This window comes from Egretta garzetta, unplaced genomic scaffold (genome assembly GCF_000687185.1).
Source record: "Egretta garzetta isolate BGI_Z169 unplaced genomic scaffold, ASM68718v1 scaffold634, whole genome shotgun sequence".
Taxonomy (NCBI): Eukaryota; Metazoa; Chordata; class Aves; order Pelecaniformes; family Ardeidae; genus Egretta; species Egretta garzetta.
In genome coordinates, this window is record NW_009259536.1 from 190,879 (window position 1) to 209,000 (window position 18,122).

The window sequence follows — 18,122 nt, forward strand, 5'->3', positions numbered from 1 at the left end:
AGCTTTGAAAGCAGCCCTACAGGCTTTGTTGGTTTGTTACTCTTCAGGCTGATGAAAAAGGTTCCTCAGGTCCACCTGGCAGATCAGGTGTAAATTTTCTGCTGCTGTTAGAATAACCACATGCTTTACCTCCCTCCACATGCCTCACGGCTTGGAAATAAAGTTTGTGCAAAAGGCCAAAGCTCTCTCCTGATACCTGTTGGAATCAGGTAGGAAAGCAGATGTTTCTTGATCTCAGGGGGAAGTAATGTACCTGCCCCACTCACCTGCTGCTCCATCGTCCGTGGATGGATGAAAGTCACAAAATCAACTGAGAAGTAACCAAGCACTCCTTTCGATTTACAGGTTTCTCCAATTTTTAAGCAGAGTGAATTAAGAATCGCTGGATCAACCGAACATTGTGGAATGGTAGCGCCAGATGATCGCAGAGGACCGTCAGCATGGAGCTGGTCTCCAGACGACACTATTTTTATCTCGCCTGTTGGCTCTATCAGCATATCCACCGTAAGGTTTGTGACATTTTCCGAGAGCGGGAAGGCTTCTATCACACCACCTAGTAAGAAATGAATTAGCTGTTACGCTAGTAATCAAATTCACATGTGATGCTCTTCAGAGTGCACAGAATGAGACCATCCAGCTCCTACTGCGCTCAGACATTGCGGGGAGGACTGCTATGGAGATACACCAAGTAAATAAACGTAATGTGAGTGGCATCGCTAGAACCCCTCTTAGAAGAGGAAGAAGAGCTCTCATCTACTATAGCACTGTACAGTCCATCCGGTGGCTTTTGAGCTGCAGATGCTTTGCAAGCAGTTCCAACCTGGCTATATCACCTATCCGAATGGAGCAATAGGCTCTTGGGTAGCACATATGAATCCTGGGCTGCCCTACAGCCCAGCTAAATGGGAGGCCCAGAACAGCAGTGAAATGCAATACTGGGACCTCAGGGGGAGCGGTAGCTCCTGCTGTGAGCTAATCTTGGAGATTCCCATCCATACGATGGTCTGAGATGAGTAGTCTGCCTTATGGTAGGAACTTGGTGTGGAGATGGGAAGGCTAGAAAAGCTGACAACACTTCCAGAATGGGTGTCCGTAGGAAAATCAGAAAGAAAACTGGTTGGCATTCTGGATTTGCCTTTTTACTGCATATAATGCTCATTTAGTTAGGATAAACGAATATAGTACCTATTTTTATTCACATATCTTAGCTGGCATTATTTAAAAAAAAATACTTTCAAAGCTTTGACTCACCCTTGTCTCTTCTACAGATAAAGAAATGCGTGAAACATCTATATCTATTTTATACAACACAAAACGATGGCAGGGTGGAATCACCACCCAAATTTATTACCCAACCACAAACACCACATCTTTTCCACCCAACATTTGGCATACAAATATAGGGTGTTAACCTGTCTGTGCAAAGCCCGCTCCCAGATGCACTTATTTGCAGTGATAAGGCGAGGGTTTTATCTGCGCTGCCTCTTGGGGACAAACATGGGCTCACGGCTGAGCTCCAGGCCTGTTGGGTACTGGCCAGCTTTGATCCAAAGGTGCCATGAGTGGGTTTAATGTGGGAAGCCCTGCTGAGGACTCGGCACCATGTGGACAAAGCTCTCCAGCTATCGCATTGGAACTTGTTCATATTCCTTTGGTTGGAGGGCAAGAAAGAGCATGGCAACAGTCTAACGGGGAGCCTGTGCCAATGCGCTGTAAGGGACAATACGGCATTGCATTACCGATCCGCAGCGGCGACATCGCCTGCCTGGAAGGCAAAAACTGGGGAGAAAGCTTAGCTCTTCTCCAAGCCAGCTAAATGTTATGAGCACGTCTGACTTTATGCAGTGTATGTATGCAGCATCAGGGGTTACGTATAGCTCCCTTCCTGGTCCTGGGGGAGGGAAAAGCAAGGCTCGCAGGTGTTTGCTCACCAGCACCTAACAAAGATGAAATATTCTCACATTTACCTACGTGCAAACTCAGTGCTAGCATTCCCTAAAGCCCTTTCACCAAACGTGACAGCCTCCAATACCATAACCCAGGATTAAGGAGTCGGTGCTTACTGGTTCAGAATTGTGCGAGAAACGTAATCTGGGATTAATATGGGTTAAATGCTCGGATAGGACATATGACTGATAGAACAGTTGCCTATGATTCATTCATAAATGAACATTTGAAGCATAATGGAGAGATAAAAGGAGATAAATATTTAAATGGGCCCAAGATTAACAAGAATATGGCATACAATATGGTATAATTACTCCTTACAACACTTAACAGCGACTTTGCAGTCTTATTTACCTTGACTAAGAAATGTTTGGAGGAATTTTTCCCATGTAGGGAATCGTTTCTCATTGACTGGCTGTACGTGCTGTGCTAAAAGGCCCGGCAGCTCCTGGGAGATCTTCACCAAAGCTGGCTCCTGCAGAAACAAATTAAATAGAACCACAAGCAATTTTACTACAGAAATGAAAACTGCTTGTGGGGTGATTAAAAACCAGGCCTCCAACAGGCAAAAAAAAAAAAAAAAAAAAAAATGTGGTTACTGTTTACCCACAGTCAGGAAGCCTTTTTTAATTTTTCTGCTTACTACTCTTCCCTCCCATTGAAAACTGTCCTCCTCTGAAAGACAACCTCCCCCGCTTTGGTACAGCATCTATTTCATTATAATTTATATCAATAATTTGATCTGGCAACTGAAAATGCTAAGCACTTGGTAACTGCTTAGGGATCAATACCAGCGGTCAATAACTCCTACATTGTTTATATTTTGAAACTGAGCGTATTGAAAGAGTCACATATACCAGAAATAGTTTTACTGATTCTATGCTTAAGCTGTTATATCAACCCAAACACCCTTCAGTTATTAAAAAAAAAAAAAAAAAAAAAAAAGGAGGAATAATCAACCAAAAGCGTTCCTAAAGCAGGAGGTATCCTTTTACGCTCTCCAATCTGTAACATAAATTCACCAGTGGATTTGTGCCTCTATCTTTGGTACGACTAATTCAATTAGTCATACTGTAGGAGATAAACTAGCTTCTTCCTAGCTTCAAATTCATTACTATATTATCACACACAGAAAACAACCCCATTAAATACAGAAACTAACTGCATTGCTTTTACTGTTCAAAAACGTCCCAGAAGTACACAAGCATATAAAGTGCAAGGACCCTGACTCTATTGCTTCAGGCTCTTTTTCTTGCTGCTTCATAAGCATTTGCCTGCTTCCCCTGGGCCTCTTCGCTTCTGTTTTACATCCTCTCTCTCCAGCATCCCGTGCTCCAGAAGATGACCAACTGTCCTCTGATCTTGGCAACGTCCTAAGCCACAATCATATTATCTTGAGCTCCGGAGGAACATATGGCTAACATCTAAGAATGGGGAGGGGGCGGGGGGGAATCTATTTTTCCAGACCAGTGAGTTTGAAGAGATGGGCTTTGTCACGAAGCGCATGATGCAACATAACCAAAAATACAACTTCAAAATCAGCTTATTGTGATTTATCCACCAGAATGAGGATGAGGAGGATGGGCCAATGACCATGGTAACAACTTTGCGGATAGGAGCCCCAGCTAGGTCTTGTTCCTGAACGCAGTCTGCCTGGGAGGCTTTGGGAAAGCAACTCTTTCTGCCCGTGCCTCAGCTGTCCAGCCACGAAAGGGGGACAGTTGCCGTCCCTACCCTCACGTAGAATTGAGAAAAAAATGCCTTTAAAAATATTGAGGTGCTTCGATAACGACGCTGGATCTGGGCTACGGGGGCTCCTATCACATACTAAGGAGAAGAGTATGTTGTTGACTTTAAACATTTCAGGAAAAATGTTAAAAATGGGTTTAGTCAGTATATCGATATACTACACAGCACGACCTTAACCTTAGAGCAAAACCAAAGGACTAAGTAAAATGTGAGATCCAAGTTCAGAATTCACCCAGATTCAGGTCTTACGCTGCTCCTCTAAGGAGGAATTTAGGTTTTTGATAACTCAACTGACTCAAACAACAGTGCAGTAAGCAAATATCAGTTGGCCTTGTCCTGGTTTGTATTTGCATTGAAATATTGCTAAGCCAAGAAGTCACAAGATCAGGTGGTTCGTTGCACAGGGAAAATAAACGCAGCTTTGGTGAGAGGATCTGAGCCGTGATGGATGCTATGGAGCTGCTGACCGACAAATCAGTTTGTACCTGTCAGTGCGTTCAGCAATACCTCTGCCACACCGAGTCTCATCCCTGAGATCTAATGACTTGGGGCACTGTGCAATTTAAACAGAAATATAAAAAGAAACAAACAAAAGAAGAGGTATGCAACGGCTGCCTGAAAGCTTTTGATAAATTACTGGGGGAAAAAACCAATAATCCCTGCTGGACGCATAGAAGCATTGGAAAGTGCTGTGACCAAGCTTGTGTAAGCAACATTTAAACTATGGGCATGTGAACTGGGACACGATTTTCCACTGTAACGATTCCGAGGGACATGAGGGCAGCCGGGGCAGCTCCATGGAACGGCGCTGGGGATAGCTGCGTCTCCTTGTAGGCAGAGTTGTTTTCGAGGATCATACATGGCTGTGAAAGAAAGCTCCCTAAACGGGGTGCAAAATCAAGGAGAACTTCCAAACTTTGAAGCGTACCAAGGGGCACACTTGCCTGGCTCACAAATGGAGGCTGCTGGTAAGGCCTCACCTATACATACAGTAACATATGCTCCTACTCTCTGTCCATATGATGGACACTAGACAGGCAAGACTGTGGTGGTAATTCCCCGCCAGACCCAGCGTTGCTTGCTTAAATAAGGTGAAATAGCATTTGAAGGGGACTTGAGCACTGGGTGAACTCAGAATGTCTGCTAGGGCAACGCGGACGCATGGTACACTAGATAGACACTAGACAGGCAAGACTGTGGTGGTAATTCCCCGCCAGACCCAGCGTTGCTTGCTTAAATAAGGTGAAATAGCATTTGAAGGGGACTTGAGCACCGGGTGAACTCAGAACGTCTGCTAGGGCAACGCGGACGCATGGTGCCTGGCTCAGGAGCATCTTGAGGTTCAAAGCACCCTCGGTACCCACTGACTGTGAAGGATGCGTGCATCAAAATCAGTCGCCTTACAGAAAGAAGACGGGGCCTTTAAAGAAATAAGCAATTCAGGAAAATCTGAAAAAACATTCTTGCAAGATCAAACCCAACATAACTGTGCGTTTAACAAGTAGTGCCTAGGTAATCAAGGTGTTCACAGAAGGGAGTCAGGCAACCGCTTTTTAAGGATCAGCACCTGGAATTCTAGTTGAAGGGTTTGGGTTTTTTTTTTTTTGCAATGGTAAGCTCTAAAAAGGCAATAATCCTGATTATAGGGAGTTTTAGTAGGCAAATTCAAGGCCAGATCCAACATTCACTCATGAAGTCAAACCTTTTAAAAGGATCAGTGCTCGGTAGGCTAATTTCATTTAAATTGGACGGTATCTCCAGCAGAGCTTACCCATGTTTTATCTCTTGATGTGGCCCAAACCAATTCAGAATCATAGGCTCAATGGAAACGCGGAGCATTTGTTCAAATCTCTCAGCTGATGTTCCTTAGTACCAGTAAAAAAAGGAGAAGCTCAAACGCTCTTTACGTCATGTAGAAATCTTTAAATTTATCCAAATGTGGTTTGCACCTTTTTATAACAATGAATAAGCATGAACACCAAAACCACACCTTTCCCTCCCTAAATAGAAAACAATTTCTTACCCTTCTGCCAGCTGAATTTTAAAAGGCTTGTTTAGACTGGCAGTTGCAACAGAAAATTAGGACCACACGTGGCATATGTTGAAGGCGCTGGTAGGAAATCTACTCAAGACAGATCAGTCAAAGAAAAGCCCGTTGAGAAGATAAGTAAATAAATAGAAAGAAGAAATAGGTTTAGAAATAGGAAGAAAGACCTGGGGACAGAAAGAGGCTGCAGAGCAGAATGCGTGAGAAAGACCTAGGGCTTTTCAGCTAAAAATCAGATGGAAAGGAAGTTATTTAGACCTCGCAAGCAAATAGAGTGAAAAAAAGTCACTCCAAATAAGTAAAGCTGACTGGGCCAGGGAAGAATGAAACCCGCAGACAGATCCTCAGCAATACAAACTGCCACATCTCTGCTGAAGTCAATGAAGCTACGGCAATTTATGCCACTTCAGTGGCACTACGACAATTCATACCATTTATACAGTACATCCTTTATATTGCGATCAGTGGAGCTCTGATAACTTATTCCAGCTGCCTTGCCGTGAATCGGTCCAGCCTCGCTTTTTCTCCTGTTCTCAGCGACACCAGCAAACACAGCACTATTGGAAGAGCCCAGCGACTGCTGCCTGACTGCCCACATAACTTTCATTATTTCCTATTTTGCAAACTAAACTGATTTGACTTTTTTTTTTTCTAATTCAGATAGGTACGTGCCAGCCAGAACCACAATCTACTGCACCGAACAAAACAATTTGAGAGGTTTATAAAAATCGAAATGTTTTTGGAAGTGATAGACTGAATCCCCTATCTACTTAAAGTTTGCAACCTGATTTAAAGCCCAGGCGTTTAACTGTTAACTGCAAATTTTAAAATTAAAAAGTGCCAATTTTGCCTTCCACAAGCTGGAGAAGTATGTTCTGAGAGAAGGTAACATCATGTAAAACAGCCATCATTACCAAGAAACACAAATGTTTTTCGTATGTAAAATTGCTTTGTAAAATATTTGCTCCATCTGCTGAAAGTAGCAAAGACAATTTTCCCTGATAGCTAATGGCCCATTTCAGCTGTATGGCAAGCGATTCACCGTGGCTGCGACTTGCATTAAGTAGAATGTCGAAAACAGCGCACAGAATTCTCCACTTATGTAGTATTATCTACTCACTGCTTCCCGAGAGCCCGTCCCTCATTATCACGGCCTTCGCTTTGGATCAGCACGCAGGACTAGGGTTACTTTGACTCAAGAGGCTTTTTGTCAAACCGAGGCACATATGCTATGCTTCCATACAAGAGCACAAAACAGCCACTTTCCCTGACTCCAAGAACAAGAAGGTTAGTTCTCTTTCAACTTTCCAGCACTTAAACTGCTGTTCCTTTTTTCACACCACATGGGGCCCTGGTTTTCTCTTTTGGCTCACGCTGTCACTCTGCACGCTGAGGATTTCAATATATAAAGATCAAGCACTTCTTTTAATTCTAAATTCAACTACATACACAAAAGGGGGGGGGAAGCAAAAAATCCCACTGGCCTAGTCAAAAAACCCCTCCCCATTGCTTGTTTTATTGTATATTTGCTACTTGCCATAGCCCTATTGAAAAGCACGTGTTTACGTTGTGCCCTGAACTACTTCAACATCTGCTAACAGACCAATAAAAAATAAATAAACCAGGATTGCTCAGAAAGGGAGATCCTTCCGGTTTCCTCCGAACACTCCAAAACCAGCAACAGCAATATGCTGCGAGATCCCTTTTTGTGGAAAACAATATATGCGGGGAAACCAAATATAAAAATCACTACAGCCCTGTGCTCTCAAAAATCAGACAGAAAGAGGACCCTGAAAGCTCTACGAGGTTGTCAAATAATTCTGCATCTTTATGCACAGTGTCTTAATGTGAGATTCGAACTATTTTATAAAACAGCTTGCTCTCTTACTCCAAAAAATTACTCCCTGTGCATTGCTATTTTATGCATAAAACCATGTCTTTGGTGAGGCTGCAGCCTTCATTTTTCAGGGTTCCCCACATCTACCTTCAGAGCAAAGAAAACAGAACATAATTGTCGTAATCTTCAAAAAATGTCTCTTAAAAAAGAACGTGTTTACTTGTAAGTTCAGGACATTGGGATGTTAATCCTCATTACAGAATGAGCCAAGTAATATTTGAGTCCGCCTTTTCTGTATTTTAATTAGATCTCTGCAAATGCAAAAGCCACTCAGGTGCCCTCAGATTAACAATATTTTCCTAATTAATTTATTTTTCTCTATTTCAATCTCTATACATTTTGCCCGCTTTTGTTCACTTCCCTCCTTTCTGGCTTAAATCTCCAAAGAAAGGATTCTAACGAATTCCAGAAATGTGATTTCAAAAAGAATAAAGACATCACATAGATAACCCCCAGTCGCTTCCCTGGAATTTTAGCCGAATTGCTGAGCTGTAACGCTGAAGGCATCGTCAGACAAAACCTGCATTGCGTTTCACAAACACCACACAGTTAAACTTCTTCTGTTCTTAGAGTTGCCTCTGTGTTGCTTTTTGGATTTTAGCAAAATAAACATTTTTAAAATAATCCAAGCAGGCATTTTATTGGATGCGATAACGTTAACGGATTTCAGATTTCTTTAGTACTCTTGCTTTATCCTCTCCTTCCACGCTGTTATTGCTACAAACTGGCACTTAAATTCAATTGATTCAAAATATTCTGGATCCATATGGCCTAAAACCCTGGAGCTGAAGTTCTGATATTGCCTCACTGCTGTTTTCTAGCATTTGCCTCTACTCCAGTCCCCAGATGGTGGAAGTAACATTTAAACCTCCTTTTCTCTGCCTTGTACAATAGACCTTGGCACCATTTCAACTGTTTACTCCGGTAATTAACAGCACTGATACCACAACAATTACAACTCCTACAATCTTAACACAATAATGCTATGAATTAGTGAGAGCTAATGGCTGGAAGGTATAGTGGTTCCAGACTGCGAGATCTGCGCGTTTTTAGAATAAAATAAAAGGTACAAACAGCACGCTTGCGGTAGACAATGATTACCTAGTAATTAGTTTACACAAAGCTTCCTATTTAATGGCAAAACGCTGTAATTAACGCGTGACAGAAAATCAAAGGGTACTTTGTAAGCATATGAAAAATTAACACTGCAGGCCTATAGCTTTATGTACTGATTAGAAGCATATTAAATCAATAGGACATACAAACCAACAGCTTGCATATCTGATTATCGCAAGTCTTAGGAATGGATATCATGGCTTTAATTTAACCAAGCGATACAATTATCACGCTTTATTTTACTTGGGATGTAAGAATCACCTGAGACATCACTACGGCAGCTACACAGATATATTAATAAGCTGAATAAGAGCACTACAGGCTGTTTGCAGGTACGGTGAATATTTAAACTATATAAACTCTATTTAAACTAGGATGTATTGTGGTCAGAGCACTGCCCACACTGGGAAACAACCTGCAATCCTATTGCTTTATCAGTAATCAAGTCCTTAACTCTTTGGGTTCTTTCTCTTTTCCTATTAAACATCAGATCATCAGTTAAGAAGGAATTTTAAAAGCCTGTCAAAATGCTGTGAAAGCATCTTCTGCGTGGCTGTCAATGCTTCTGGCCCTCTTCAGGCTGAAAAAATTATCACACCTGCAATTGCCTGCGTACAATAAGAGCAGTGGCAAAGATGATTTGCTTAAGAACCCCCTCCGTAGATGTTAGGTGTTATGCTAAGACCGATTCAATTCCTTGCAATTTATTCCGGTTTCCATAATATTTGTAGCATTGCCCTAGAAGAAAGTGGGTGATGTTACAAAAGGTGATCAGGGTGGTGGGAATGAGAATGGGCAGCAGACAGGAAAAAAGCCGCGTTAGGAAGCAATATGGTGTTCAAAGGCAGCCAGAAGCGATGGTGTGCTGGCAATGCCACGTGTCTAAAATTCCGTCTTTGACGGTATCACAGGCGGGTGCATTCTGACCTGTTTTAAACAGATCCTCTTTGCTCTGAATTCCTCAAGATGCGCTATGTAAGCTTCAGGTTTCTTACAGCGAAGGCGATTCGCTCACCCAGTTAAAAACCTCATCGCTATCCCTGATTTTTAGAAAATCGCAAAGTTTTATCTAATTACTTATTACAGGACTCTTGAAAGTTGATCAAAGAAAACTTAAAGGAACAGGCAGCATTTTGCAGCATTTTCTCTCAGCCTTCGAAACTGTAATTTTCCAATAGCCATCAATGCAAAATCCAGCAACCAGTGCCTGAGTATTGCTTTAGGCAACTCAGACCACAAGTTGGATTTTCCGGGTTTGTCAGCTTTTGAAAAGATTTTGATTTCCTCTCACACATTTTAGTGAATTAACCAAGATACAGCCTAGAAGGAAAAGAAACCGTGACAAAACACTGTGACACAGCTGGAGGCAGTAAGATTCAAACACTCTAAAACTTAAACCAGTAGGCTGCCCAAGCTCATTAAATAGTTTTTTTTCTTCTACAACAGATACCTAATGCAGAGTTCTGAAGTGGCTGTGTAGCTATGGCCAATTATAATGGCTTACTGAGGAATATTTGTGGCTTGTTTTTCTGCGTCTACTTCTATTCTTTTATTTTCAGCTCTTTTCTTCTTTATCCCCACATTTATCCTTTTTTTTGTCTTCAGTCTGACCTTTGTTATCTTTAGGATTGCTGATAGATAAACTCACATCACATTGCTGGTCCTGGAGGTTAAGAGTCACCGTGTAATAAAAGTTAATTCTAAAATTAATTTGACTATTAATTTCATCTAGTGATTTAGATGTTATTTAGAGTTCTATAGTTATACGACAGGGCACACTCCTGTGTTATTTTACATAAAAGGGGGAGTGTTAAAAGGACAAAAAAGGCAATACTAGCGGGAGGGCCATGTTCTCCTTCCTCTAACAGGGAAGAGGGCTGCAACTGTTGTGAGAGTTTGAGGGGGCAATTTGAGTCCAAAGATTCAAAGTCAGAGACCAGGAGGCATCGCAGACTTTGACAGCCTGGTGTCTGTTCAAAACCAAACCAAAGGCATTATATATATTCTGCAGAGCACTTCAGCTTGAATTCTGAGTGGGCATCTGAGCATCCGTCTTCAAGGTCGTGAAAGAATGGCTGTGTAAGGTCTGCTTAGCCCCAAATCTTGTCTCTGACGGTGGTCACGAGTGGATGCCAGGTAAAGTATGAAAGCAGAGCCAGCGTATCCACTCCCCAGACACCCTCCCAACCTCCAACAATTTGCAGCTCAGAGTCCCTCTAAGCCAGAGACCACGTCAGCGATAACAGTTACTAGTAGTTTTCTCTTGCATGAATTTACACAGTCTCCCAGCAAGGGTCCATATAAGCATAGGTGAGATTTTCTAAAACCAGAACTGCTGACTTTCAACAGGAGTGAGATCCCCAGCTTCTTAACACGCTTTGGAATACCATATATTATTAAGTATTATGGATATCTAAAGATATTCCAAACAGGCCCTTGTACAATTGTCCTATTGGTTTTTCAATTATTTTTTATACTTCCTTATTCACTTACTGTTTTTTCTAGTAGTAGCAGAACCACATTTTTTGCTATGCACAGACTAACTAAAGCTTGAATTTGTACAGAAAATAGCTAGGAAAATCATGATAGAATGGCATAAGAGCATTTCACGTAAAACATGTGCCTTACATGAATACATTGAACAGTTAAAAATCTCTCTATTTATTTGCTCCCTACAGTAGTGATTCACATTGCAAGATACAATTAAGCTGCTAAGGTGTCTCAGTACTTACTAATGCTTTTGCATGCAACTGGGGCCAGATCCTGATTCTTTTTCACGCTGGAGAGTGTCTCCACAAACAGCCTCACGATTGCCAAACGTGCACTTGCGGAGGCAGGAGTTCTCCTGATACTGAATATCATTAGCATCTGGGCCTCACGATGACATTTTTTATACGCTGACAGACTTCAGCGGTGCACAGTAGGACGAAGGCCTTACAGAGACATTCAGCATAGTTTGTGAGTTCTACCCTTTATGCAGTAGCAAAGTAATTGTTCAGATAACTCAGATGCTGCATTAAGTTAACAAGGTAAAATACATCGATAATCCTGCCCTGCACTTTTGTTTGCCCAATGTTATGATTGAAGCGAGGAATCTAAAATCAGTCTCATTTTTAGATGGAATAGATTTTTTACACAGTTCAAACTCCCAAACTGCATTATTTTTAATCTGTTGCCTGCTACATACCAATGAGGAAAATCTGGGGATCGTGTCTTAAACTGCTATGCAAATGATGCTATTTGTAAGTATTAACATAATTTAGTGCTTACAGTCATATTCTCATTTCTAATAATTCTACCAGAATGGAGAGTCTTTTCACTGTACTCTTAGCCTGCAGGATAGTCTTTCATCAAGAAGCTGAATTTTTTAATAACCTGCCAGCATACGTTTTGTATGTGGCAAGCCTATGCCGATGACACAATGTCTTCATTATCAAAAGAAACAGGTCTACATACTGTAATAGGACATTAAAGCATGCCTGTGCTCATAAACTAATGCTTTGATGTTTAAATGTGTATCATTACAATGGTATTCCTTAACAAAGGATGATTTTAATCCTCTGCTCTCAATGGTAATACTCAGTGGAGACTGCAATTCATTATATATAAAAAAGGTCTCCCATTCTACAAAAGAGAGCTAAACTCAGAAGGCAGAAAAATTTGAACACGCATATCCAAACAAGACCTTCAAAATGGCAGCAAGCGCCACACTTTGCCAAAGCCCACCTTAATACTGGTCTGGATTTATGGAAGCTTTTCTGCTGACTTCAGGAAATGAGCTCAGATCGGTTATTCTGTACGTGTTTTCCAACTTCCAACAAATGTTTTTGTTTAAGGGCTTCTAACGGGTCGATTCCTGGTGGCATCAAAGCTCAACGTAAATGCAGTGTAAAAGGGAAACACCAAAGCCACCAAAGTGCAGAGTCCTTAGCCATGAAAGAATTAAAAAGGCACAGAAACAGGAAGGCTAATACTAACGCTAGGTAATACTGCTTATATAGGGAATTTATTCCAGCAAAGAACTAGACTTGGTGAATCTTGTCTTCCGCCCCAACGACTGCGCTGGTGGGAGCGGGATCTGGCTGTTCGCTTTGTGTCCCAGGCAACGCTTCCGCTGGGACAGCTCTCCCGTGCTCTCCTTGATATGGCTTGACTTGCGCGGAGTGACGGAGCTTTAGCAGATGAGAGGCATTAGCCCTTCAGCTTTAAACGATAAAGCTCTATTTTATAATGTGGAATTATTTTGTACTTGTCAAATGCAACAGAACTGTAATCAGCACAATTTGAAATTTTAATATACAATATAATTCAATCAAACAAAAATTTTGAAACAGTTTTGATTGAATTAAAAAAAAATCAAAAGAGCTGTAATGAGTAGTTTATGTAAATTAAACAATTCTTTCTGGATACATTCCTTCTGGCTTTAAAACCATTACATTAGGAATGAATTTGGCACAATATACGGAAATATCAAATGCTTATTGAAATTAACACATTTAAATACCAATGAATATTTAAACTACAAATAGTTCTCGGAATGCCAGAACTAATGAAGCCTGGTTTCATATGGATTTTTCTGCGGTTGAAATGTATCATCTTACAGCCTCTCTCAATCATGCAGATTCGTAGGAATCTACTAGTGCAGGAGCTCATGCTATACTGTTTCCCTCGGTTAAGCATTTATAAGGTCTCTCTCCTTACCTAAACACCCACTGGAATGAAACGTGCAGGAGTCTTAATGGAAGGTTAGGTTAACGGTTGGACTTGATGATCTTAAAGGTCTTTTCCAACCTAAACGACTCTATGATTCTGAGATTAATGGTCTTTGAGACCTTAAGTGTTCTGTCTCATACAGCTGAAAATAGCTAACAGGTTTAAAAGTTATTAGCGAGGAAAGACGTACAGAAAAGATAATCCTTAGAAAGCCAGATTAAGAAGTGATCAGTTTGTATGTGGTTTCAAATTGATTAGTATTGTTCAACTATATTAGTCCAACACTTTGTTCCAATAAGTCCAAGTTTCTATGTAGATACAGGGCTCTGCCGCCTATATACTTTCATTTATACACGTCCTTGCTTTGGATAAAAAGAGCTACGTAAAATCTGCACATTATCACATGTGAAAGAACTGTTATGACACCCAACTTATTCCCTAGTTGGATGCTAGGCATTCATTTTAATTTTGGAATATTTAACTGTATTATTTGAATTACTGTTACTTATCACTTTGTACAAGCTAGTCTGGACTCTGTAGTATCAACTCTTACCAGAGTCTTAAAATGAAAGCTCAGAGAAAAGATTCACTGTGAGGAAGAACCCTAGGGCCTATTAAGAAGCCATGACAACAAGCAAGACACCCTCCTCCTTTGTTACTTACTCGTGCCCACTTCTTACTCCATATCTCAGGGCTGTGTCTCTGACGTTCCTTTTGAAGCCAGTGGTAGCATTTCAAATGCGAAATAATATCACAATAGGCAGTGCCATTTCCTCCAGATTCATCATTCACTTTAAACAACCAACGCCGCACTTCCATATTGTCCATGATGAGCTGGCTGAGAGCACTGATCATCTGTGGAGCAATGAGACAAAGATATTTTGTGCTATGACAAGATTAAATTGTTTCTCGATACAGACTTCCAGTTCTCAAATATTTGGACCTGAAATTTATTTTCTAAACATGGTTTATTTTTCTTAGAGACGCTTGTGTTGTTACAGTTTTCTTGGATACGTAGCAAAAGCAACCTTGAACATTTTTTGACAAAGAATCTACGGCCTTCATCCTGTACTTGAGTCCACTTGTGCAGACTACCAAACCTCAGCTGAGCGCCTTTGGCAGTTGGTGAAGCTGTATTCTGCGGAGAAAAATTTGCCTGTCCAGGCTTTTTTGTCTGATCAGGATCTTAGGCTTTGGATAATCAGGACTGTAAAAAAAAATAAATGTTTGTGAGGGGAACAACATGGGATGGACTACACTATTTGCAAAATCTGAGAAACAATTGTGTCAGATTCTAACACCAGCCAAAACATCTGTGAAATTTTCCTACTGGAGAGTATGTTACACGGTTATAAATGTACAAAGAAGTTACCAGGCAGGCTATATAAAAATGCTAATTATTTATTTGTGTATGTACACAGATTTAAATGGCTTTAAAATGCCTTTTGCCCAGCTGGTGTAGGATGCAATTAGCTTCTCAGAAACTGCAAATGCCTTTGAACCTGGTAAAAGTATTATCAGATCTTGTTGCACTGGCTAGAGCCTTTTTACACAGTAATTTTGGGGACTTTTGTTTCTTTTTTTAATGTTAACCTAAAATACAATTACATGTGTTTTCCAGATGCTATTATTTGTGGCTTTTGAGAGTCACATAAATGTGTTTTTCTTGATGACTCCCCTACAGTAATGAAAAAGATCAATAATATTGTAAGGACTGTACCAATCGTAAAGAATTATGTGCTATCTTTAAGCGAAAATTGAATTGTGCTTCGCTTTAACATAGCATCACCTTGCTTTGATTATTTAACCCAAAACGTCAATATTTCATACACGCAAACAACAGAAGTAGGACTTCCATAACACTGTAGTATGAATCACAAGTATTAGATTCTCATAAATTATTTAACAATAAATCAAACAGCTGTTTTTCAGATCATTGATCATGTATTTATTTCATCTACTATAGAAGTTGCAATGTAGTTGTGTAGCTTCGATTGTCTTCAGTGTTAAAGGTGATTAATAAAAAGCAAAGCGACGTGAAAAGCCTCTCTAAGAAGTAGGAATACCTACAAACCATGGCACTGATTATTTCCCCTGGATGAGATGTAGCACCACCAAAATATTTTTTTAAAAAAATCAGTATGGATCATACTTAGCCATATCATTGCAAATTGCAAAATCAGCCTATAGAACGAAATACTGAGGCACTGAATGCCAAATAAACACATGTAAACAGAACAGAGTACAGAAAATTCTTGTGCCTTGTCATTTTAGTTTAGCAATATCTTTTCCTTTCCTTACTGTTCATGCTAACAAGATAAGTGAATTCAGCAATGATAAGCCGGATACAAGGTAAAACTTCAGTTGCAGATATCCTGAGTGAATTTCAAATTTGAATAGACTGACTTCCTAAGTGGAAGAAATTTTCCCTTCATCAAATACTTATTTTTTCCCCAGAAATCCCTGTTCTATATTCAGTCACTGGTAAAATTCCTGTTAATCTTATTGAGGCCTTGACTTCATCCATGGAGCGGCAACACAAACCGTTTGAAATAACTGGACCAAACACCCTTATATAGTCTCAAGAAAGACCATTACTCCCTGACTAGGATACAAATTGCATTTAATTGGTCAGAGCCAAAAAAGAACCCAAGCTCACACATGATTTAAGCAAACCCAGTTCGGGTCTAATCAATACAACCATTGCAATCGTACAAAGTTTGCAGCCGATCAAGTGAAAACAGGCATCTGCACGTTGACACATCCCAGACCACGTCCTGCTTACCTGCTCATCGTTGTAGATGTCGGATTCTCCAGGAGGGGTTGGCACGCAAGCACTGGCAAAAATTCGTTTACTTCCAGACTTGGTACTATAGACATGAGCCACTTCTGGCGCCGAGCCTAATATAGGCACATTTAACATGTCAGCCACCGCTAAATCATCTTTGTGGGGAACCCCTCCAACAATGTAGGCATCTCTGCTCTGGATGAGAATTTTTATTCTTTTGATTGTCTTGGGACTGTACTTCAGCTGAGTGGCTAGGCACATGTGATGCTTCTGTACAAAGATAACATTATTCTTGTTAAAAGGTGTTCTTTTCTATTCCATGAACCTAATTTATAATGTTGCACACAATAAATACATTATTAATAGCAGGCTGGGTTATGACCTATCCTGTAGCTTAGCAGTTTAAATTGATAAAAGCTGTTGGGGTGAGGCTCCATAATCGTGCACATCTTTAGTGTGTTGGAAATGGGCTCACTGGGAATAGAACTAATTACTACACATCTGTATTTATTTGATCCATGCGGAATTATCCTTCTGTCAGTCGGCAGAGAGGCTGGTGGCCTTTGGATAATAGTGATTCATCTCAGCAACACTTCTGGCATGGTTTAACTCTAAAGCTCCTAAAAATCAATACAAAAATGAAGAAAACCCCCTATAGCAGAGAATGTATTTCACCATACAGTTCAGCAGTATTTTAAGCGATTCTCTGAGAATAAAACACTTTGATTTACAAAAACTTTCACTGATCATATTAAATTACTGGGGATATACATTTCCATTACACAGTAGTGCCAATAGCGACTGTAAACGCAACTGCAGAGTACTCAGGGAGAGGAGAGTGGTTTTGTTGTTGGTTAAAGGACAAGGGTTTCAACTTTTGGGGAGGAATTTTTCATTTCTTCTAAAAAAAGATGATCTATGGCTGAACAAGCTGTTCACGACAGATGCTACAATCTCGATATTTAAACTTAAGAATATTACTCATGGCAGGTGAAACCTCAAAAACGTTTTCTACAGCACATCCTATGCATGGCCTGCAGATAACCCAATTATCTTTCCAAAGGTATAGATAGAGGTGCACTGAGGTTGTGACAGATAGGGATGGACATCATGCAGAAATAGTACAAGAGACATCCACCACCATAAACAAATTGTAATCATAACAAGAAAATCTTCACGTTGATATTTCATCTAATTTAGGCCCTAGTCAGGAAAGTATTTCTTCTCAGGACAGCCAAAATACTGGATTTGTCGGGGATTTCCAGGAATGGAGAACCCAGAATACTTTCCTTCAAAGTCCTGGATGCTCCTTCACAGGGACTGAAGTATAAATCCCGATTCCACTACTTGGATGGGGACAATGGTGGATAAGGAGATGGGGGAGCCCCTGGAAGCGGACAAAAGGAATCCCTCTTTGTCAATACCTCAGTGCTTTCTCATACCAAAAACACAGCTCCAAAAAGTGCCCGAGACTCTCTGTGAAGGAGACAGCCATACTGCAAGGAGAGTGAGGGTGTAAGTCGGAGAAATGAGATACTCTTCGAAGTTCTAGTAGGAAAAAAGGGGAGTCACAGAAGTATAAGGGCAAAAAGAACAACAAACAAGTTTCCTGGAGTCTTTTTCCTTCCGTCAGTTTTAAAACTGAGACTCTTAATGTTCTGATTAATTTGTTTCTCTTGAGCACTGGTATAAAAGTAGGGAGGTGGCCCGTTCTGCTGGTCTCATGGCAGAGTTCTGCCGTGCAGAGAACAGGATCGATTTCCAGCCCCGGTCACTCGCTCCCTGGGGCCTCGAGCGGTGATGTAGGGACGAGATTTGCTTTGTGTCTCTCAATAATGGATTTTACAGTTAATTAAGGAAAGCAG

At 40.7% G+C, this 18,122-nt stretch overlaps 1 protein-coding gene across 9 annotated transcripts in view; it reads right to left on the reverse strand.

Moving 5' to 3' along the window:
* The window catches only part of IQCH (IQ motif containing H), a 73,128-nt gene that overhangs the window by 22,215 nt on the left and 32,791 nt on the right, over window positions 1–18,122 (reverse strand). For all 9 annotated transcript variants that reach the window (XR_004841850.1, XM_035893216.1, XM_035893215.1 and 6 more), the window contains 4 exons: window positions 16,255–16,527; window positions 14,133–14,324; window positions 2,302–2,422; window positions 267–553 (listed from right to left, as the gene is read on the reverse strand). Coding sequence is in view for 8 of the 9 variants with exons in the window: in XM_035893216.1 (XP_035749109.1) it covers window positions 267–553; window positions 2,302–2,422; window positions 14,133–14,324; window positions 16,255–16,527 (873 nt within the window). In the remaining variant the exon portion in view is untranslated. The remainder of the gene's footprint in view (window positions 1–266; window positions 554–2,301; window positions 2,423–14,132; window positions 14,325–16,254; window positions 16,528–18,122) is intronic.